The 22,919-nt window shown below is 45.6% G+C and overlaps 1 protein-coding gene across 2 annotated transcripts in view; it reads right to left on the reverse strand.

Moving 5' to 3' along the window:
• Window positions 1-22,919, reverse strand: part of mgat4a (alpha-1,3-mannosyl-glycoprotein 4-beta-N-acetylglucosaminyltransferase A) — a 293,401-nt gene that overhangs the window by 20,091 nt on the left and 250,391 nt on the right. For both annotated transcript variants that reach the window (XM_059963900.1, XM_059963901.1), the window contains exons 11-12: window positions 21,918-22,111; window positions 1,771-1,849 (exon numbers count right to left, since the gene is read on the reverse strand). In XM_059963900.1, coding sequence (XP_059819883.1) covers window positions 1,771-1,849; window positions 21,918-22,111 — 273 coding nt within the window. The remainder of the gene's footprint in view (window positions 1-1,770; window positions 1,850-21,917; window positions 22,112-22,919) is intronic.

Here is a 22,919-nt window from a genome sequence, read left to right on the forward strand (position 1 = left end):
AGATGCCATAAGATATGTCGACTGTTTGGAATTGATTGTTAAGGATGAGTTTATGGAGTACATGGAGGCACATGACAAGACAGACCAAAGCCAGTATGGTTTCCTGAAAGGAAAATCCTGCCTGACTAACCTACTGCAATATTTGAAGAAATTCTAAGCAGGGTAGACAAAGGAAATGCAGTAGATGTACTTGGATTTTCAGAAGGCCTTTGACAAGATGCCGCAGATGAGGCTGCTTAGCAAGATAAGAGCCCCTGGAATTACAGGAAGGTTTATAGCGTGGATGGAGCATTGGCTGGTTGGCACAAAACAGAGAGTGGGAATAAAGGGATCCTATTCTGACTGGCTGATGGTTACCAGTGGAGTTCCACAGGGGTCAGTGTTGGGACCACTGCTTTTTACGATGTATGTCAATGATTTGGACTAAGGACTTGTGGCTAAATTTGCCGATGATACAAAGATAGGTAGAGGAGCGGGTAGTGTTGAGGATATAGAGAACCTGCAGAGAGACTTGGATAGTTTGGGGGAATGGGCAAAGAAGTGGCAAATGAAATACAAAGTTGGGAAGTGTATGGTCATGCACTTTGGTGGAAGACATAAACAGGCAGACTATTATTTAGATGGGGAGAGAATTCAAAGTGCAGAGATACAAAGAGACTTGGGAATCCTTGTGCAGGATACCTAAATGTTAACCTCTGGGTTGAGTCAGCAGTGAAGGCGACAAATGCAATGTTGGCATTCATTTCTAGAGGTACAGAATATAAGAGCAGGGATGTGATGTTGAGGCTCTATAAGGCACTTGTGAGACCACACTTAGGAGTATTGTGTGCAGTTTTGGGCTCCTTATTTTAGAAAAGATATACTGACTTTGGAGAGAGTTCAGAGAAGATTCACGAGAATGATTCCAGGAGTGAAAGGGTTACCATATCAGGAACATCTGGCAGCTCTTGGGCTGTATTCCCTGGAGTTCCGGAAAATGAGGGGGAATTTCACAGAAACATTCCGAATGTTAAAAGGCCTGAACAGATTAGATATGGCAAAGTTATTTCCCATGGTAGGGCAGTCCAGGACAAGAGGGCATGACTTCAGTATTGAAGGACGTCCATTTAGAATTGAGATGTAGAGAAATTACTTTAGTCAGAGAGTGGTAAATCTGTGGAACTTGTTGCCACGAGCGGCTGTGGAGGCCAAGTCATTAGGTGTATTTAAGGCAGAGATAGATAGTTTCTTGATTAGCCAGGCCATCAAAGGGTATGGGGTGAAAGCAGGAGAGTGGGGGATGACTGGAAGAATTGGATCAGCCCATGATTGAATGGTGGAGCAGACTCGATGGGCTGATTGGCCTATTTCTGCTCCTATATCTTATGGTCCTATAGACTGTCCATTTCTCACTATTGACGCTGCTTGACCCAGGGTTCCTCCATCAGTTCATCTTTTCCAATCAACACGCACAAAATGTTGGAGGAACTCGGTGAGTCAGGCAGGGAAATGAACAGTCGACGTTCAGGCTTGATGAAGGGCCTCAGCCTGAAACAACGACAGTTCATTTCCCTCTGTAGATGCTGCCTGACCTGCTGGTTTTCCAGCATTTTGCCATTTTGACCCAGTTTTCCAGGATCTGCAGTCTCTTGTGTGCTTCCACCCCCACTATCATCATCACAGGACAGTTAATCTTTGTAATGATCATCTGTTCACCTTTCTCATTGTTGAATAATGCAGCTACTTTTAAACACAGAAATAATAAAGCACAAAGATGCTGACATTCTTTACCTTGTAAGGCAAAACCTCAACACTTGTATTCAGCAGCAGGTCCCCTGGATGTTCTGTGTTCCCAGTGTGAAACAAGTATCTGTGAGGATGACAGTAAATGCAGGGATTAAAATAGCTCAGGTGAACCATAGATTACCATTATTAAAACCATGTTACTATTACTTTCACAGTGGCTGATCTACAAATATTCATGAAAATTGTTGATGAATTTTCAAAATGCAATTTTCTGAACAATAAAAATACTGATTTTACAATCTTGTGTAAAGAAATAGAATTGGACTTCAACAGATGAAGTGAATAGTTCTAAATATGAACCATTTGGCCCATCGAATCTGCTCCACCATTTCATCAGGGCTGATCCATTTTCCCTCTCAGCTCCAGTCTCCTGCCTTCACCCCATATCCCTTCTTGCCCTGACCAATCAAGAATCTATCAACCTCTGTCTTAAATATACCCAATGACTTGGCCTCCACAGTTGCTGGTGGCATCAAATTCCACAGGTTGTCCACCTTCTGGCTAAAGAAATTCCTCCTCATCTCCGTTCTAAAAGAATGTCCCTCTGTTCTGAGGCTGTGTCCTCTGGTCTTACAATTAACCACCATAAGAAACATCCTCTCCACACCCAAACATGACAATATCTGAAGATGCTGGGAATCCAAGCAACACACACAAATTGCTGCAGGAACTCAGCAGACCTGATAGCATCTGTAGAAAAGAGTGAACAGTCGACATTTTGGACCGAGACATTTCATCAGGACTGGAGAAAAGAAGATGAGGAGTCCGTAAGAACGTGGGGGTGGAAGAAGAACCATAAGGTGATAGGAGAAACTGGGAGTGGGAGAGGGGTAAAGTAACGAGCTCGGAAGCTGATGGGTGAAGGAAATACAGGGCTGGAGAAGGGGGAATCTGATAAGAGAGAACCGAAGGCCATGGAAAAAAGAAAATGGGAGAAGCACCAGAGGGAGGAGATGAGTGGGTAAGATTAGGTGAGAGAGGAAAATGGGTATAGGGACTGGTGAAGGCAGAGGTGGTGGGGGGACAGCATTATGGAAGTTTGAGAAATCAATGTTTGGGGGCTACCCAGACGGAATATAAAGTGTTGCTCATGCAACCTCTGTCCCGCTTGGCGGTGCAATAATATCAGAGCCGGACTCCGGAGCGAAGGTTCCCGAGTTCAAATCCAAGGTCGGGTTGAGTGTCGAGCTAGCAACTCGGCCTCGTAAAAACAAGAATAGCTTGTTACAGAAACACCGTCATGATGGTGCCCCGATAACTCCACTGCTGAGTTAAGGGCTATTCTTCTTCTTCTTCATGCAACCTCAGAATGGCCTCATCACAACAGTAGAGGTGGCCATGGATTGACATATCAGAATGGGAATGGGAGGTGGAATTAAAATGGGTGGCCACTGGGAGATCCGCTTTCTCTGGTGGATGGAGTGCAAGTCCTTCACGAAGTGGTCTTCCCATCTACGCCGGGTCTCACTGATATAAGGGAGGCCACGATGGGAGCACCAGATACAGTAGATGGCCCCAATAGACTCGCAGGTGAAGCAATGCCACACCTGGAAGGACTGTTTAGGGCCCTGGAAGGTAGTGAAGGAGGTGGTGTAGGGGTAGGTGTAGCACTTGTCCTGCTTGCAAGGATAAGTGTCAGGGGGGAGATCAGTGGGGAGGGACAAACGGAAAAGGAAGTCAACATAGGGAGCAATCCCTGCAGGAAAAAAAAAGGGTGGGGATAGGGAAAGATGTGCACGGTGGTTCGATCCCATTGGAGATGGCCACACCAACTCCATCGAGGCCTTTTACCATTTGATAGGTTTCAATGAGGTCACCCCTTTTTCTTATGAATGCCAGTGAATACAGGCCCAGAGCCATCAAACACTCTTTATATGACAAGCCTTTCAATCCTGGAATCACTTTGAAAGTTGAAGAATACAGTGCCAAAACACATCCTTGGAATACTATCCAACATAGGCCCAGCACAGCTCCTCTGGCTCACAGCTCCAGCAAGCTGGATCCAGCCCTGATACCCCCATGCTATCTGTGTGGAGCGTGTCTCCCTTGACCCACACAAGTTTCCACTAGACGTTCGCATCCCAAGGACACATAGGTTAATTACACACTGTAACTTATCCCTAGTGTATCCATGAGTGGTAGATTGTACAGTTGCTAGTGCAATCGCTTTGGAGCATCAGCCTGTAAGATCCAAGGTTAGATTCCTGCCACTGCCTGTGAGGAGCTTGTCTGCTCTCTCCAAAGACGTATAGCTAGTGTTGGTGAGTTGTGGACGCCCTAAGTCGATGATGAAACCATGGTGCCCTTGCAGGCTGCCCAGCACAATCCTCACTCTTTTGATTTTTTCCACAAACCACCTATTTTACTGCAAGCTTCAATGTACATGTGACAAATAATCTTTAAATTCTGTCATGAATGTGGGAGAGAATGAACTGGGATTAGTGCAAACCTGTGCATGATGGCTGGCACAATCACAATATGCTCGATGGATTTGGAATTAATTGTTGTGAAGGGTGAGGAGCATAGTTTTCAAATGCATTCTGTAGGCTCATATAAATAATATTGATAGACATTCTCCTGCCGAATTGCTTCTTGAATAAAATCCATGCTGATCAGTTGAAAATTTCCAAAATGCTCATCCGTTTAATTTCCCAATAAAATATGGTTTATGGTTCTGATAAAAGGGCTCTGAGACTAGCCGTGTTTCTCTTCTCACAGATGAGATGAGGCCCAACCTGCTGAATATTCCCAGCATTTTCTGTTTTTAGGACGGTCTACGATTTCTTGGATTGCTTCTAATTTTTCTTAAACGCTTAAGTGATTTGTCCAATATTCCAACCATAATAAGATTTTTCTAAATTAAGAGAACTCCAAAGATTATATTTAAGAAGTCTGCAATATTTATAACTACTCCCCTTAATTACCTAGAATATAAATCATCAGGGCTTGGGAATTTATCTCTCTTTACCATTATTTTCTTTATTACTGTTAATTTGATTAAATTAATTCTGCAAATGACATTAGTTCTGATGGAGCATTAATTTCTAATGAGATATCTGGATGCTCTACTACTGTAAATACTGATCTAAATATTTTTTTTTAAATGCTTGCCTTCCTAGGCCAAGGTATGGAGTTTGAAATTTGGGATGTCATGTTGCAGTTGAACAAAACGTCCATTTCCAGCCATCATACTCCAGGAATGATGTAGTAGTAATAATAGGGAAAATGCAGAAAAATTCACCAGGTTGTTTTCTGGAAAGGTTGGCTATAGTTATAAGGAGAGTTTGGATGGGCTAAGTTTATTCTCAATCAAACTAAAGGATTGATGGAGCAACCTTATAAAGATCTACAAAATTATGGGGAGCATAGATAGGATATATTGTCAGAATCTTTTCCCCCTCAGAGCAGGGAGTCCAGAATGAGAGGGCACTTGATCTAGATTCATCAGGATCTAGAGTCTTGATGAAGAGTCTCAGCCCAAAACGTTGGCTGTTTATTCCTCTCCATAGATGCTGCCTGACCTACTGAGATTCTCCAGCAATTCGTGTGTGTGTTACTCTGGATTTCAAGCATCTGCAGAATCTCTTGTGTTAGAGGGCACAGATTTAAGGTGAGTGGGGAGAAATTCAAAGATCTGACTTGTTTGTTTTTATATTAACTTCCGAAATGAACAATTTTACATTTTGCCACAATGTACTTCATTTGCCCGAGCTCTGCCCATTCATTTAACCTATCCATATCCCTTTTTAGTCTCCTTATGTCCCCTTCTCAATTTACTTTCTTAACTACCCTTATGACATTAGCTACTTTGGTGTCCCTACCTATAGTGCCATTCGTTTATATAATCTGTAAAATACTGATGTCCCAGCACCAACCCCTGCGGAACACTCTTCTTTAAATCTTGCCAACCAGAAGAAGTCACTTCTTTCTTAAATGGGTGTCTCTTTATCTTTAACTGTGTGCACTCAAACATCTTCATCAATGTCCCAGCTGGTGCACAATTTGACAATAAATCACATTCATTCTTTACAGCATCGATGGTGTACATGAACAGGAAAATGTTTTTACATTGTGCTTTATTTATGGCAGACTTTGGGTGTAAGATTGCTTTGAAACATTTAATTTTTATCAATTCAGGACTGCAATGAGTCATTCTTGCAGCTCAGTACATCACCATCCATTTTGATTCTACAACCTGCCACCTTCTTTCAGATTACAGATTTCACTTGAAGCACATTTAAATGCTGTGAGCTTTGCAATATTTATATCATAGGGAAGACGAGCATATTGTCTCCTTCTCTCTCCTTCCACCCAGGAATTAAGATATCTAGTAATGTACTGATTCCCTTAAATTGATCACTGACCAAATATAAACCCAACATGCACAAAAAGCTGGAGGAACTCAGCAGGTCAGGCAGTGTCTATGGAGAGAAACGATATCCATTTCCCTCCATAGATGCTGAATGACCTGCTGAGTTCCTCCAGCTTTTTGTACACCTTTGGTTTACCTTTGGTCACTGTGTGTTGTTCAAGATTTCCTGCATCTGCAGTTCTCGTGTCTAAATGTAAACATAAAGCCACAATTAAGCTTAGTAATCTAAAAGCAAATGCTATAAACTTAAACCAAAGATAGAAAATGCCAGAAATACTCAGCAGGTGCTAGTTCTGTTTTTCTCTCTCTGCAGATGCTGCCTGATGTTGTCCCATCCATCTGAGAAACCAATCACGAGCTTGGGGAAGGTCTTTGACTGCAGCCTAAGAGATGCAGCTACCACCCAGAAGACCTCCAAGGAGTTAGAAGTCTGGTCCACCAGAGTGGGCAAGTCAGGCCTACCTAGCAAGTTCAAGGCTTGGATCTACCAGCATAGCATCCTCTCCCAAATCCTCTGGCCAATGCTCGTATACAAAATACCCATCTCAACAGTTGAGGCTCTCAAAAGAAAGATCAATGGCTACCTTTCACGCTGACTGGGCCTCTCACTTGGCCTGAGCAGCATTACTCTACACCTTTCATTCAGCAGCCCAAACGAGGAGCTCATAGTTTCTCATACAAGAGAAGTGCTGCTGTACACAGATTGCAGTGACCCCAAAGCCTCATCAGCTAACTTTCAGGTCTAGACAGGAAGGACGAGGACGCAGTGGAGATGGCTGAGTCACCTCTGAGGCACAGGAATCTGGCAGGGACAGTGGCTTCTGGTCAGGTGGGGCTGGGCAGTTGCCCTTCAACCTGCTTTGAAAGGTCACAGGGCAGACACAAAGGAAGGGTAAGATGAGGGAACAGGAACCAATCCTCATAGAGGGATCAGAAGTGGAGAGAGTGAGCAATTTCAAGTTCCTGGGTGCCAAAACCTCTGAGGATCTAACCTGGTCCCAACATATTGATACAGCTACAAAGAAGGCAAGACAGCGGCTTTATTTGGTTTGTCAAGTAAAACACTAGAAAGCTTCTATAGATGTACTGTGGAGAGCATTCTGACAGGCTGCATCACTGTTTGGTACTTGGGGGGGGGGGGCGCTGCACAGGGCCAAAAGAAGGTACAGAAAGTCGTAAAATTAATGAGTGCCATCTTGGGTACTAGTGTCTGTTGTATCTAAGACCTCTTCTAGGAGTGGTGCCTCAGAAAGGTGATGTCCATTATTAAGGACCCCCATCACCCAGGGCATGTCCTTTTCTGACTGTTACCATCAGGTAGGAGGTACAGAAGCCTGAAGGCACACACTTAACAATTCAGGAACAGCTTCTTCCCCTCTGCCATCCAATTTCTGAATGGAGATTGAACCTCACTTTTTAAAATAAATATTATTTCTGTTGTTGCACTTCTTAAAATTTATTATGTGTGTGTGTGTGTAAATATGTATGTATATATCTATGTATGTGTATATATGTATTGATATTACTGTAATTGATTTATTTTTCTTTCTATATTATTATGTATTGCATTGAACTGCTGCTATTACGTTAACAAATTTCACAACACATGCCAGTGTTAATAAACCTGATTCTGATCTTATCCAGTAAGAGCTTAAACAGCTGTCGAGGAAGTGTGTATCACCAGGATGGTAGGAATGGCGCAGCAGGGAGCTTGGACAAGGTGTGAGGGTGCACTGAAGCAGAAGATCTTCTGGTCCAACATCTGCCAGGCAGAAGCCCAGAGCATCAAGTTCATCCAGCAGGCGTCCTACCTAGTCTGGCAAACTTTTTCTGCTTGGGGCAAAAGTGAGGCACCATCATGTCCTCCCTGAGGGACCCTGGAACACATCCTCAGTAGCTGCCCAAAAGCTCAGGGAGAAGGGTGCTGCCACTGACCAGGTCTATGAAGGTAGTGGCGGAAAGTATCTCCTTGGCAATTAACTACAGTAGGCACATCTGCCAACTCAGAAAGCCAAACTTGCTGTCAAAGCTGGAGACTAATTACAGCCTCAGCCCTGCTCACCAGCAGACTTGCTCACCACGGCTTCTGACTGGCAACTGAAAACCGATCTTGGCAAGACACTAAAGTTCCCTGACTTCATCACATCATCAGTGCTGAGGCCTTACAAGGTCATTCTGTCAGAAATCTTGATGCAGGTGGTCATGGTGGAACTGACGGTTCCTTGGGAAAACTGGAATGAGGAGGTGTTTGAATGTAAGAACGCCAAAAACCTGGAGCAGCCAGAGACGAGGATGGGGGGTACAATGCGAGCCTAGGGGTGGGCTGTAGAGATTTTGCTGGCTGCTCACTCTGCAGAACCTACTCTCACTTTGGCATTAAGGGGGCTGCAAAGAAAAGAGCCGTCAGGACCATCCCAGAGCATGCTGAGTGAACCTCCAGAAGGGTTGAGTCCTGTGGACCAATGTTGCTGGGACACAAGCCAAGCCCTTATCAACCTGGCTGGGTTGCCTGGGCGAGAGTGTTTGATGTTGAAAGACCCAAAACCTGAAGACCCCAGCTTACATCACCGATGATGTGTTCCAGTGAATCATCCTAGGATGCGTCCAGTATTGTGTGTTTTACACAATTTCCAGGCATTTTCATAATCTGACACTAGATGACAGTGTTTTACAAAGTTTGAAAGAACACGTCTAAACAGCCTTCCTTCTCCATGTCTCCCCATCGAAAATTGATAAAACAGATTACAATTACAGTAAAACCTAAAAAAAACCAGTAAATCTCTACAATAAAAATAAAAGGAATTCGGGGACAGTTCCTCATTTTCTGATGTTCATAGCTAAAAACATCTAAAACATTGAGTTTGATTCATGTTGAATCTAAGTTTACTCTGAATTAAACGGTGCCATATGGATAATACGGATTTGAAAAAGTTCCCATGACCATTTTCAGCATCATTTGGAATTCCAAATAATTTGGATTTTGAAGTACGATTATCCTAAAGCAATCCCTATTACCTCCCAGCAGAATCTAGGTCACGGTTTCAAATCTCATTTTCTGGTTCCATATTCAAATTTTTTTTATATACGGAGGAGGAAAAAATACTTCGAAAACATTTTAACAGCAGTACAGACTATAGAGAAGTTCAAACAAAAAAAACCGGATATTTTCTGGCAGAACAGTTTACATTGTCACCAGAAAACATGAGAAAGCCTGGTTTTGGTTCAGAACAAAGCCCAAGGGATTGTTAAATTGACACCTCACATTTCCCAATGATTAAGAAGAAGTGTAAAATGTTTACATTGCTTGAGGTGGACTGTATTAAGTGAAAGGTTTTCAGTTTGAGCTGATCATCGCAGCTTTCTGCAAATCAGGGCACAACTTGTTCAAAGCTCCAGTCTAATATCCTGCCCTCACCCTCAACTCCACCAGCACAGTTGGCCTGCCAGCAAGGAGATCGACAGTGGGTGAGTTATTGTTATAAATAGATTTTACTTCATAATGCAAACTTGAAGTGTTTTTTCCCCCCAATGTGAATTGTTTAGATAAAGGTTATTCCAGAATTGTATGAGCAATTATATTGACACAGATAAATAAACTTTGCCAAACCAATATTACAATATTTCAAAAGGCTCATATTTATCAAGAAAGGTGAACTGCAGACAGCTGTAGAGAATGACAAACTATTTCTCATTTATCTTCAGCAGGTCTGACTCACAATATAGTAATGAATAATCTAGGATAAGTAAACATTATCTTCTTCTAGTATTTATCTAAATGGACTAACATGTGAGGTGCCCACAGGTCTATGTGGCGACTAGTTAATAGAACATAGAATACTACAATGTTGTGCTAACCTTCTAACTTATTCTAAGATCAATCCAACCCTTAACAACATGCACAAAATGCTGGAGGAACTCAGCAGGCTGGGCAACATCTATGGAAAAAGAGTAAACAGCCAATGTTTCGGGCTAAGCCCCTTCATCAGGACAATTCTAACACTTCTCTCCTACACAGCCTTCCAACTTTCTGTCATCCATGAGTCCAAGGGTTTCTCAAATGTCCCTAATGTATCTGCTTCTACCATCACCCCGACACAGTGTTCCATGCACCCACAACTCAGTGCAGAAAAAAGAACTTCACCTGACATCCCACCATACTTTCTCCATTTCCACCCTGGCTATCTACTATATCTACACCTCTATTGTCCATGTGCCTCAGAGAATTTCTGAATTTGAAACGAGTAATTTGGAATAAGAACATACATGGAGATTTATAGATAGGAGATAACCTCAAGATGGAAGAAACTGCTTCACTATCATAAAATAAATTGGAAAAAAATCTGTCGTAGGAAAAAAGATACAAATAAAACGTTGCAAAATGGGGTGCTATTTCAGAAAAGGTAGATCAGAGATGGTTAGAGGAAAGGATGAATGAATAGAAAGGTGTAAGACCACAGACTATAAGATACAGGAGAATTAGGCCATTTGGCCAATCGATTCTGCTCCGCCATTGCATCATATCAGGTATATGGAGGAATTTAAGGTGGGGGGTTATATGGGAGGCAGGGTTTAAAGGTTGGCACAACATTGTGTGCCGAAGGGCCTGTGATGTGCTGTACTATTCTATGTTTTAACATGGCTGATCCATTTCCCTCTCAGCCTCCAATCTCCTGCTTTCTCCCCATATCCTTTCATGTATTGAACAATCACGAATCTATCAACCTCTGCCTCATATATACCCAACGACTCCACAGCGTAAATTCCATAGATACACCGCTCTTTTGCTAAAGAAATTCCTCCTCACCTCCGTTCTAAACGGATGTCCCTCTATTCGGAGGTCCTTGACTTCCCCAGCGTAGGAAACATGCTCTCCACATCCATTCTACTGAGGCCTTTCAACATTCCATAGTCTCAATGAGATTCCCCCCTCATTCTTCTGTTCCATTGAGAACAGGCAAAGAGCCATCGATTGGTCTCATAATGTAACCCTTTCATGCCTGGAACCATTCCTGAGAACACCCTCCAAACCCTCTCCAATGTCAGCAAATCCTCTGTGAATCCTTATGAGACCTCAACGTTACATCCTTGCTTTTCAATTCTACTCCTCTCAAAATGAGTTTAGAGAGGAGCTCCAGAGAATGAGTTGGAAATGGCTCATGGACAACCAATAAAGGGTCACCTTCCCAATTCCTATCAGTTTAGTATTTCAACTCTTTCCCCCTATACAGGGGTCAGCAACCTTTACCACTGAAAGAGCCACTTGGACCCGTTTCCCACAGAAAAGAAAACACTGGGAGCCGCAAAACCCGTTTGACATTTAAAATGAAATAACACTGCATACAACGTTTTTTTTGCCTTTATGCTATGTATAAACAAACTATAATGTGTTGCATTTATGAAATTGATGAACTCCTGCAGAGAAAACGAAATTACATTTCTGCATGCAACAAAAACATTTTGAACTCCGAAAAAAAGACGTTGGGTTGAAAGTTACTTTTAAGTAAAATATTCAATGTCTATTTGAGTCCTTCTTGTATTTATGAAAAACGCCGAACTTAAATTTTCCGCCAGCAGCAAACCAAAAATAACGTCAGCCAGCTGTCATCCTGAAAAATGAAAGGACTATTTCACTGAACAATGAAAAAATATGAATATAAGTAAAATAATAGGCAATTAAAATATTTATCATACTTGGTTAATGGGATTTCTGCTCCTGGACCTCAGCGCACAGCGTCTGCACATCAGGGCTGTATGATGTCACCTTCATCTTTACACAGGATCGCAAGCTGTCATCTGTGAGGTTTTCAATATCACTCCATTTGTGTTTCTGAGCAAGAACGGCCTTCTGACGGGCAACATCTTCAAGGTCTGCTGTCAAGCGTCTAAACTTGGACACCCATATGTCTTTGTCGGCTATGTCGGCCAGTTCCATCTCAAGATCAGGTTGACTCACACCTGCCAATGCAGTCGTATTCAGTAGGGAAGGATCGATGCTTAAGGGAGTGACCGGGAAGGATAATGTGTTTTTTTCCTCTCTGAACTCACAGAAGCGTTTCCCAAACGATGTTTGCATTGCGATGATTGCAGAATGTAAATACTCCGAAATTATCATGTCGTGACCTTGTTTGAACTCTCTCAAATTGGGGAAGTGAGACAAAGTGCCTTTCTGTAAATCTCTGGCAAGCACTGTCAACTTGCGCTCGAATGCCAAAACATCCTCCAACATGTGCAGGGCTGTACGTCCTTTCCCCTGAAGAGCTGTGTTCAGCGTGTTCAGGTGCGCTGTCATGTCTACCATGAAGTGTAGCTTTTCCAGCCACTCTGGCTGTTCCAGCTCAGGAAAGGTGAGCCCTTTGCTGCCCAGGAAAGTTTTCACTTCTTCCAGACACGCGACAAAGCGTTTCAGCACCTTCCCTCTGGACAGCCAGCGATAAAAACACGTTGTAGCGGTGTCAGTAAACTGCAGTCAAAGATAGCTTTATTCGAACTAAACAGCCTTGCTTTTAAGCCTCCCTCAACCCAGCCCCCATGGACGCAGATGCTGCAAAAGACGCGTACTCACAAACCCCCGTAGGCTATCTCCCTTAGCCGGAATGCTGGCTAATTGTGAGCCGTTTCGGATGTGGCAGGAAATGTGTCGCTACACTTAGGTTGTACAAGATCACCATAATTACATTTCAAAAGCTAACAAACTAACATAAAATACATTTTAATTAAATACTGACCAATTATTTCCCAAAGCCACAGGGAGCCGCAGCACAGAGGTGAAAGAGCCACAAATGGCTCGGGAGCCGCAGGTTGCCGACCCCCGCCCTATCAGATGTGCTTTAAAAAGTACTCTTGGTAAAATTACAAATCCAATATAGCAAGCATTCTTTCTAACACTTGCAAATAACAGAAAATCTTAATTATATTTTATTCTTGAGTAACACACTCAAAATGCTGGATGAACTCAGTAGGTCAGGCAGCATCTACAGAGAACAATAATGAGTCAACATTTTGGGCCAAGTCTCTTCAGCACATTGGTCAGATTTGACATCTCAGAAAGAGAAGACTGAGCGGGTAACCTCACCGAGGCCTTTCAAAGTTCTAAGTTTAAAGAAGATTTATTATCAAAGTACATTTAGGTCATATACAACCCTGAGATTCGTTTTCTTGCAGGCATACTCAATAATGCAATAACCATAATAGTGTGGCGACCCACTTCCTAGCGCACTTGAACCGGAGTTCGTACAGTCTCCCCCAGCGGACGGCAAGTACATGGAATTCAAAGCCCTGCTCATAAGGACTTTCGGATTCTCACGGCGCGAGCGGGTTGCCTTTTACTGCACCTGGATGGTTTGGGGGACAGACCTCCATTGGCTTTAATGAATGAGATGTTGTCTCTGGCCGGAGGACACAAGCCCTCCCTCATGTTTGAGCAGGCATTCCTGGAGCAGATGCCCGAGGACATATGCCTGCTGCTGTCCGACACGGATTTCAGCGACCCCCGGAAGGTGGCAGCCCGGGCGGACTTGCTGTGGAGCGCCAAGAAGGTGAGTGGGGCATCCGTCGCACAGATCACCAGGCCATGCTCCCAGCAGCAAACCAGACCAGGCCCGGCCACAGAGCCCGCTAACCCCAGAGGCAGGGGTGGGGAGCCCAACGAACAATGGTGCTTCTACCACCAGCGGTGGGGCACAGAAGCCCGCCCTGCAAGTTCCTGGGAAACGCCAGGGCCAGCCGCCGACATCCGGATAGCCTCCTGCATGTGTGGGACAAGCGGTCGGGACGCTGATTTTTGGTCGACACCGGTGCCGAGATCAGCGTCTTACCTCCGACAAGTTATGACACCCGCAACAGGGCACCGGGTCCCCCCCGAGGGCCGTGAACGGCAGCACAGTAAGGACCCATGGCACCTGTATGGTGTAGCTACAGTTCGGCTCCAGCCGGTTCACGTGGGACTTCACACTGGCCGCCATAGCCCAACCGCTTCTGGGTGCGGATTTTTTGCGGGCTCACAGCCTGCTGGTCGACCTGCCCAGGAAGAGACTGGTCCACGCCGAGACCTTTCAGATGATCTCCCTGGGTGCAGCCCAGTTGCCAGCCCCTCACCTCGACTCCATCACGCTGTCCGACAATGACTTCACCAGGGTCCTGGCGGATTTCTCATCGGTTCTGGCACTGCAGTTCACGGCAGCCATACGCCGACATGGCGTACAGCACCACATTCCGACCCAGGGACCACCCCTCCATGCCCGTGCTCGAAGCCTTCCCCCGGACAAGCTCCGACTGGCGAAGGAGGAGTTCCAGAGGATGGAGGAATTGGGGATCATCCGGCGGTCCGACAGCCCATGGGCCTCCCCCCTACGCATGGTGCCCAAAGCAACAGTGGGCTGGAGACCATGCGGCGACTACCGCAGGCTGAATGAGGCTACAACACCGGACTGCTACCCTGTGCCGCACATTCAGGATTTTGCAGCAAACCTGCATGGCACACGGATCTTCGCCAAGGTAGACCTCGTTCGGGGATACCATCAAATCCCGATGCATCCGGACGACGTCCCCAAAACGGCACTCATCACCCCGTTCGGCCTTTTCGAGTTCCTCTGCATGCCGTTCGGCCTAAAGAATGCTACACAGACATTTCAGCGGTTAATGGACGCGGTGGGACGGGACCTGGACTTCGCGTTCATCTATTTGGACGACATCCTCATAGCCAGCAGCAGTCGTCAGGAGCATCTATACCACCTCCGTCAACTCTACGCCTGACTGAGTGAATACAGTCTAACACTCAACCCGGCCAAAAGCCAGTTCGGGCTCGACACCATCGACTTCCTAGGCCACAGGATTACTAAAGATGGGGCAACCCCTCTGCCCGCTAAGGTAGACGCAGTCCGCCATTTTCCCCGACCCACCACAATCAAAGGCCTTCAGGAATTCGTGGGTATGGTAAATTTCTACCACCGCTTCCTCCCTTCAGCAGTCCAAATCATGCGCCCCCTGTTCGCCCTGATGTTGGGTCCGGGCAAGGACGTTACCTGGGACGAGGAGTCCGCCGCCGCTTTCATTAAAACGAAAGAAGCCTTGGCAAATGCCACGATGCTAGTGCACCCCAGAATGGACGTCCCTACCGCCCTCACAGTGGACGCAACTAACACGGCAGTCGGTGGGGTACTGGAGCAACTCATCACAGGTTGCTGGCAACCCCTGGCGTTTTTCAGCAAACACCTGCGACCGCCCGAGCTCAAATACAGTGCTTTCGACCAGGAACTGTTGGTGCTATACCTGGCAATCCGGCATTTCAGGTACTTCTTGGAAGGTAGGCCCTTCACTGCGTTCACGGACCACAAGCCGCTTACCTTTACGTTCACGAAGGTGTCTGACCCCTGGTCGTCCCGCCAGCAGCGCCATCTGTCCTACATCTCTGAATACACGACGGATGTCCGGCACGTCTCGGGTAAGGACAATGTCGTGGCGGACGCGCTCTCTTGCCCTAACGTTCATGCCCTTTCCCAAAGGGTAGACTTTGAGGCGCTGGCAGAGGAGCAGGCAGATGAGGAGATCCCGAGTTACAGAACCGCAGTCTCCGGTTTGCAGCTCCAGGACATCCCCGTAGGCCCAGGTGAGTGGACCCTACTCTGTGACATCACCACCGGCCAACCCCGTCCCGTTGTCCCTGCAAACTGGCGGCGCCGTGTTTTTGACTCCATTCATAACTTAGCGCACCCCTTCGTTTGGCATGGACTCAGCAAGCAGGTCAACGAATGGGCCAGAACGTGCATGCACTGCCAGACGGCCAAGGTGCAGCTGCACACCAAAGCTCTGCCGCAGCAGTTCCATCCCGCCCACCGGCGTTTCGACCACATTCATGTGGATATCGTGGGCCTCCTGCCAGTGTCGCGCGGAGCGTGTCACCTCCTCACTATCGTGGACCGGTTCACCAGATGGCCAGAGGCGATCCCGCTCACCGACACCACCTCCGAATCTTGCGCCCGGGCACTGATCACCACCTGGGTGTCCCGCTTTGGTGTACCGGCCCACATTACCTCCGACAGAGGCGCCCAGTTCACCTCCAGCCTGTGGTCAGCTATGGCCAGCCTTTTGGGGACTCAGCTGCACCACACCACTGCCTACCACCCACAGTCGAACGGCCTGGTGGAGCGTTTCCACCGTCACTTAAAGTCGGCTCTCATGACCCGCCTGCGAGGAGCTAACTGGGTGGGCGAGCTTCCCTGGGTCCTACTCGGCATCCGCACGGTGCCCAAAGACGATCTGCACACCTCGTCGGCCGAGTTGGAGTACGGTGCACCCCTGGTCATCACCGGGGAGTTCATACCAGCCCCAAGGGGGCATGATGAAGAACCCGCAGCAGTCCTGGGCAGACTACGCGAGAGGCTCGGCAACCTGGCCCCCATACCCACTTCGCTGCATGGGCAGAACCCGACCTGCGTACCCAAAGACCTGCAGGACTGTAAGTTTGTGTTTGTACAAAGGGGTGGGCATTGGCCACCGCTGTAACGGCCCTATGAGGGGCCGTTTACGGTGCTCAGGAACAACGGGTCCACGTTCGTGCTGGACGTTGGGGGGAGAGAGGAGGTTTTCACGGTGGACCGACTCAAACCGGCCCACATGGATTTGGCACAACCGGTCGAGTTTCCAGCACCACGGTGCAGAGGCCGACCTCCCAAACAGGGTCCGGCCCAGACTGTGGACATTGGGGGGTGTATCGCCGGTTCTGGGGGGCAGGGGTTATGTGATAATCCACTTCCTAGCGCACTCGAACCGGCTCACAAATAGCCAGCACGCCGGCATAAAGGCCAGTCCCAAAAGGGGGCCAGGTCTGCTTCACCAACAAAGGGAAAAGCTCACAAGGGACTGTGAATACGTGACCCTACAGCATCCGCGCCCGGGGAGGCCGGGATCAGGGAGGCTTTAAAGCGAAGCCGCGAAGTTCGAATAAAATCTTCTTTAACTGCAGTTTACCGACTCCGTGTCGTTATTTCAGCGCTGCGTGTAGCACCGCTACAATAGGATCAATGAAAGACTGCTCCCAGCAGGGCAGAAACCAGTGTGCAAACGATAACAAACTGGGCAAAAACAAAAAAAAACCCAGGAGATAATAAATAAATAAGCAATAACTATCAAGAACATGAGACAAAGAGTCCTTGAAAGTGAGTTCATACTTGATGGGAATAGCTTTGTTAAAAGGTAAATAAAGTTGGTTCAAGAGCCTGATGGTTGAGGGGTAATAATTGTTCCTGAAACAGGTGGTATGAGTCCTGAGGCTTCTATATCTTCTTCTTCACGGAAAAGAGAAAAGAGCATGACCTGCCCTGATGATGGATCTTGCTTTTCTGCGACAATGCTCTGTGTAGATGTGCTCGAAGGTAGGGAGGGTTCCTCTCATGATGGACTGGGCTGTACCCACTACTGTTTGTAGGCTTTTTAGTTCAACACCAGGCTGTGATGCAGCCAGTCAATATACTCTCCACCATTCATCTACAGAAGTTTGCCAAAGTCCCGCCGAATCTTCACAAACATCTAAGGAAGTAGAGATGCTGCCGTGCTTTATTCATAATTGCACTTGCATGCTGGGCCTAGAACAGGTCCTCTGAAATGATAACACCGAGGAATTTAAAGTTGCTGACCCTCTCCGTCTCTGATCCCGTGTTAAGGACTGACTCATGGACCCCTGGTTTCCTTCTCCTGAAGTCAATAATCAGCTCCCTGGCCTTGCTAAATTCTAAAGGGATTGGACAGGCTAGATGCAGGAAGATTGTTTCCGATGTTGGGGAAGTCCAGAATGAGGGATCACAGTTTAAGGATAAAGGGGAAGCCTTTTAGGACCGAGATGAGGAAAAACTTCTTCACACAGAGAGTGGTGAATCTGTGGAATTCTCTGCCACAGGAAACAGTTGAGGCCGGTTCATTGGCTATATTTAAGAGGAAGTTAGATATGGCCCTTGTGGCTAAAGGGATCAGGGGGTATGGAGAGAAAGCAGGTACAGGGTTCTGAGTTGGATGATCAGCCATGATCATACTGAATGGCAGTGCAGATTCAAAGGGCCGAATGGCCTACTCCTGCACCTATTTTCTATGTTTCTAACACTGAGTAAGAAGTCATTCCATTTGTGGGATGGGGTCAAGAGTCCAAAGAAAAGATGAGGCTCATGGGTATGATTTGGATCCCATCAAATCCAATTCAACCTAGGGAAAGGTTTAATGGAAACCCAAGGGGCAACATTTTTCAGACAAAGAGTAGTGTGTATATAAAAAAAATGCTGCCAGTGGTTGAGGCAAGTACAATAACAACTTTTAAAAGATATTTGGACAGGTACATGGATAGGAAAGTTTTGGAGGGAGTTAGGTCAAATGCTGGTGAGTGGGACTAACTTTGATGGGCAACTTGATCAAAATAGGCCGAAGGGCCTGTTCTGTGTTGTGTATCTCTCTAACACTCAATGTCTTTATTTAGTAATTGGCTAGAACATGTGTGGATATACTTAAGAGAAAACTGCATAATAGAAATGTTTGTAAGTAAAACTGATGCAAGGTGTGAGAAGATTTATAAGAAGCATAAACATTATCAGACCACATGGCTCATTCTGCACTGTAAGCTTCCATCTATGCATTGGAAACCAAACACTTTTTAATACAAATAAAAACCCCTGCAGATGCTACAAATCTGATTTTTTTTTAAAAAAAGAGAAAAGCCTGGAGATACTTAACAAGTCACAGAGTATCTGTGGAGAGGGAATGTAGTTAACATTTCAGATTAATGACTTCCATCCTCACATATATTGTAGACCTGCAGTATCTCCACAATTTTCTGGTTTTATTATTGTCGTTAGTTAATGTGGGCTTGGGAGCCTACAGCTATACAAATGAACACACACACACACAAAATGCTGGAGGAACTCAGCAGGCCAGGCAGGATCTATGGAAAAGGGTATAGTAAGGAAGGAGCACAATACTAGGTGAAACTGGGAGGGGGGAAGGTGCGAAAAAAAGAGCTGGAAAGTTGATTGGTGAAAGGGATACAGGTTTGGAGAGGACAGAGGGCCTTGGAAGAAAGAAATGGGGGAGGAGCACCCAGAGGGAAGGAGATGATAGGCAGGTAAGGAGATAAGGTGAGAGGGAAATGGGATTGGAATGGTGAAGGGGGTGAGGGTGGTGTATTATAGGAAGTTTGAGAAATCGATGTTAATGCCATTAGGTCCATTTCTCATTCTGAAATGTCAGTCCTCCTCTATTGTTGTGATGAGGCCACACTCCGGTTGAAGGAGCGGTATCTTATATTCCGTCTGGGTAGCTTCCAACCTGATGGCATGAATGTCTATTTCCTGTAATGCCTCCCTTCACCATTCCCCATTCTCACTTCCCACTCACCTTATCTCCTTACCAGCCCATCACCTCCCACTGGTGCTCCTCGCCCTTTTCTTTCTTCCATGGCCTTCTGTCCTCTCCTTCTCCAGCCCAGTATCTCTTTCTCTAATCAACTTCCCAGCTCTTTACTTCACCGCTTTCCCCCCCCCCACCCCAGTTTCACCTATCAGTTTGTGGTTCCTCCACCTCCTCATTTTTTTTTCTCCAGTGCCGGTGAAGCGCCTCTGCCTGAAACATTGACTGTACTCTTTCCCGTAGATGCTGCCTGGACTGCCGAGTTCCTCCAGCATTTTGCGTGTGTTGCTTGGACTTCCAGCATCTGCAGATTCTCTCTTGTTTGTGACTGAGTTGCATAAAGGAAGTGCTTTAACTTTTTGGAACTTAGTACTTGGATATTTTTGTTTTCAGTTCTTCAGTTAGAAAGAAGAGACTAAGAGTGCCACGTCATCTACAGAAAATGCGTAGCCATTAAGGGCTCAAAAGCTGCCGTATCAATGACTCTCTCTCTCTCTCGGAGAAAGATGATCGACCTTTCGCTTGACAGCTAAGAAGGTGCGCAGAACCGCAAGTTTGAGACAGCAAGGAAGAGGAGCAGTAACCATGTTAAAATGTGTTTTCAGGCAAAGAACTGTTCTTGTACTGTGAGGCCTAGTTGCGAATGGAGCGGAGGCAGGGATTAGCGTAGTGGCCATTTGAAGAAGGGCAGCCTCGCATGGGTTGAAGAGCTCTGCTGAAGTCTAAGTGTTGACTTGGATGAATGACAGGCTGCAGTGAGGAGGGCAACCATCAAAAGGAGCAAGGCAAGGTAACATTCTTCCTTTTCCTCCCTCCACTGGCTCTCATTAAAGGCCAGTTATGGCTGTCAGCATGCCGCTATGCTCCTCCTGTGAGACGGGTGAGATCCGGGAGTGTCCAGCACGGCTCTTCTCAGACTGCATAGCTGGGTTGGAGTGGCAGTTGAATTCGCTGAAGGGAACAGAATGGCAGAGTATGTTGAAGGCAAGATTTTCAGGTAGATGGTCACACCAAAGGCTCAGTCAGATAGCTGGGTAACCACCAGGAGGAGCGAACAGGTGATCTCAGAGTTGTTCATGGTTGTCCCTCTCTCAAACAAGTAAACCATTCTGGATACTGTGGGAATGTATTGACCTCTTGGGAAAAGCACACCAGAAGCCAGATCAGTAGCACCATGACACATTCTGTTGTACAAAGGGATAGGTCACAACAGGATAGGTCAAAGATTCAGTGAGCAACAGTGATAGGGAAACCTCTAATCAGGGGCACAGACAGGTAATTCAGTGACCATAGGCAAGACTCCAGGATGGTATGTTGCCTCCCTCGTGCCTCTCTCTGAGGGAACACAGGACTTGCTGAAAGAGGATACGGAGGAGCCAGAGGTCGTGGTCCACACTGGTACTCAAGACACAGGGAGGAAGAGAGATGGGGTCCTGCAAAGATAATATAGGGAGGTAGGCAGAATATTTTCAAATCGGACCACAGGGGTCAGGTTTAATCCCAGTGCCATGGACTAGTGAGGCAAGAAATAGGAAGCAAGTAAGGTTAAGTGCATGGCTAAGTAATTCATACAGATGGGAGGGCTTCAGGTCCACAGATGATTGGGCTTTTTTCTAGAGTATATGGGGTCTGCACAAGGAGGATAGCCTGCACCTAAACTAGTGTGAAAGATTAATTCCTCTGGACTTTCACCTCCGGTGTGGGAGTCAGCTCACCTGGCCTTCTGTACCAGTAAAGATCCAGGTAAATACACGACCCACCCAGCCAACACACTTTTTGTCCCTCTTCCCTCCGGGAGAAGGTTCAGGAGCTTGAAGATTCGTACAGCCAGATTTCGGAACAGCTTCTTTCCAACTGTGATAAAACTGCTGAACAGATCCTGACCTGGATCTGGGCCGTACCTTCCAAATATCCGGACCTGACTTGCTCTACCTTACTTTCCCATTTCTATTTTCTAATTATGATTTATAATTTAAATTTTTATTATATTTACATTGATTTGTACTCCAGTGAGTGTGAAGCGCAGAATCAAATATCTCTGTGATGATTGTACACTCTAGTATCAATTGTTTGGTGACAATGAAGTAAAGTAAATAGGCATCACGTACAGTAAGTAGAGGCAACAGACAGAGTCTAGCACAACCCAGCCTAGCAATTTATACTGCCAACTGCTCTTGTCACCTCTTCATCTACAGGTATTGTTCAAGAGGACGTTTTCACATTAAGATATTTACATATGGGAAAGTCATTGAAAGTATTAACTACCCTTGCACTCTATTTAGTGGAGGAAAAAAAATCACCATTAAGACTGTTGTAAGAAAGCTCCATAAAACTTAACTACTATATTCAATGGTTTACCTATGCAGAGGTGACTTACCTATCTATATTCAATGGTTTGTCAAATTTGAAGAGAATATAGTCTCCAGCGAGAGGTGTAATGCCCCAGAAGAAGTCCTCTCCCAGGTAAACTTTATCCAATGTATGTCCTTGGTAAACTTTCAGTGAGGTTGATACCTCTGCCGGTGGGTTGACGTGCATTTTGTGAAGTAAAGGCTTCATAAAATCTTTATCCTTAGGAGAGAAAAAGTAAACACCATGCACACATATTATTGAATGAAAAATATCAACAATTATGCAATATATAAAATGCTGAATGCACTAAGAAACTTTTTAAGGTGTTAAAAATTGAAATATTCATGAATGTTTGCAAATCCATTCTATTTTACCACTTCCAATCTCTTCATGAGTTACAAAGAAAAGATTCTGTTCTGACCAATCAGTAAATTTCTACAATTAGGGAAATGCCGAATACCAAAGTAAGAATACAAAGCTCAAAGGGTTTATTATTAACCAAATCATAATCTATTGACTTTTGGAATTTGTTGTGTGTGTGTTTGTTTGGCCTTGTCAGGTTCTGGGTTTTGCTGTCACGGTCATCCTGCTGCTGGTAAATGCACTGAAGAATAAATAGTGGCTTGGTTTAGAAAGTCCGCTGAGCACTTCAAAATTTCAGAATAAGTTATTTACCTTCAGGCCAAGGCTTTTAGCCTTAATTCAGCAAACTATTCCTTCCAATTTCCTGGGTCCCTGGTGATTGATATATTTATCTGAGTACCACCAGAGGTTTTACAACTTGAGAAAAGACTGCTTTTCCCACAGTAGTTTGATCTTGGCATTGGCACAGCCGAGGAGCAAGTTCCCATAAAAGCTACCAAGTGGGGAATGGGTTACAGTAGGGCTTTCACTGTAACCTAATCTCGACAACAGCCCGCTCAACTTAATTTGACTCTGGGATCTTTCCGGTTAAATGATCAGCCTCACCCAGTGTACGATCCACTGGGACTTCCACAGATAGCCTGAATAATATGGTATAATAGTG

The sequence above is a fragment of the Hypanus sabinus genome, chromosome 3 (assembly GCF_030144855.1).
Source record: "Hypanus sabinus isolate sHypSab1 chromosome 3, sHypSab1.hap1, whole genome shotgun sequence".
Classification (NCBI taxonomy): domain Eukaryota; kingdom Metazoa; phylum Chordata; class Chondrichthyes; order Myliobatiformes; family Dasyatidae; genus Hypanus; species Hypanus sabinus.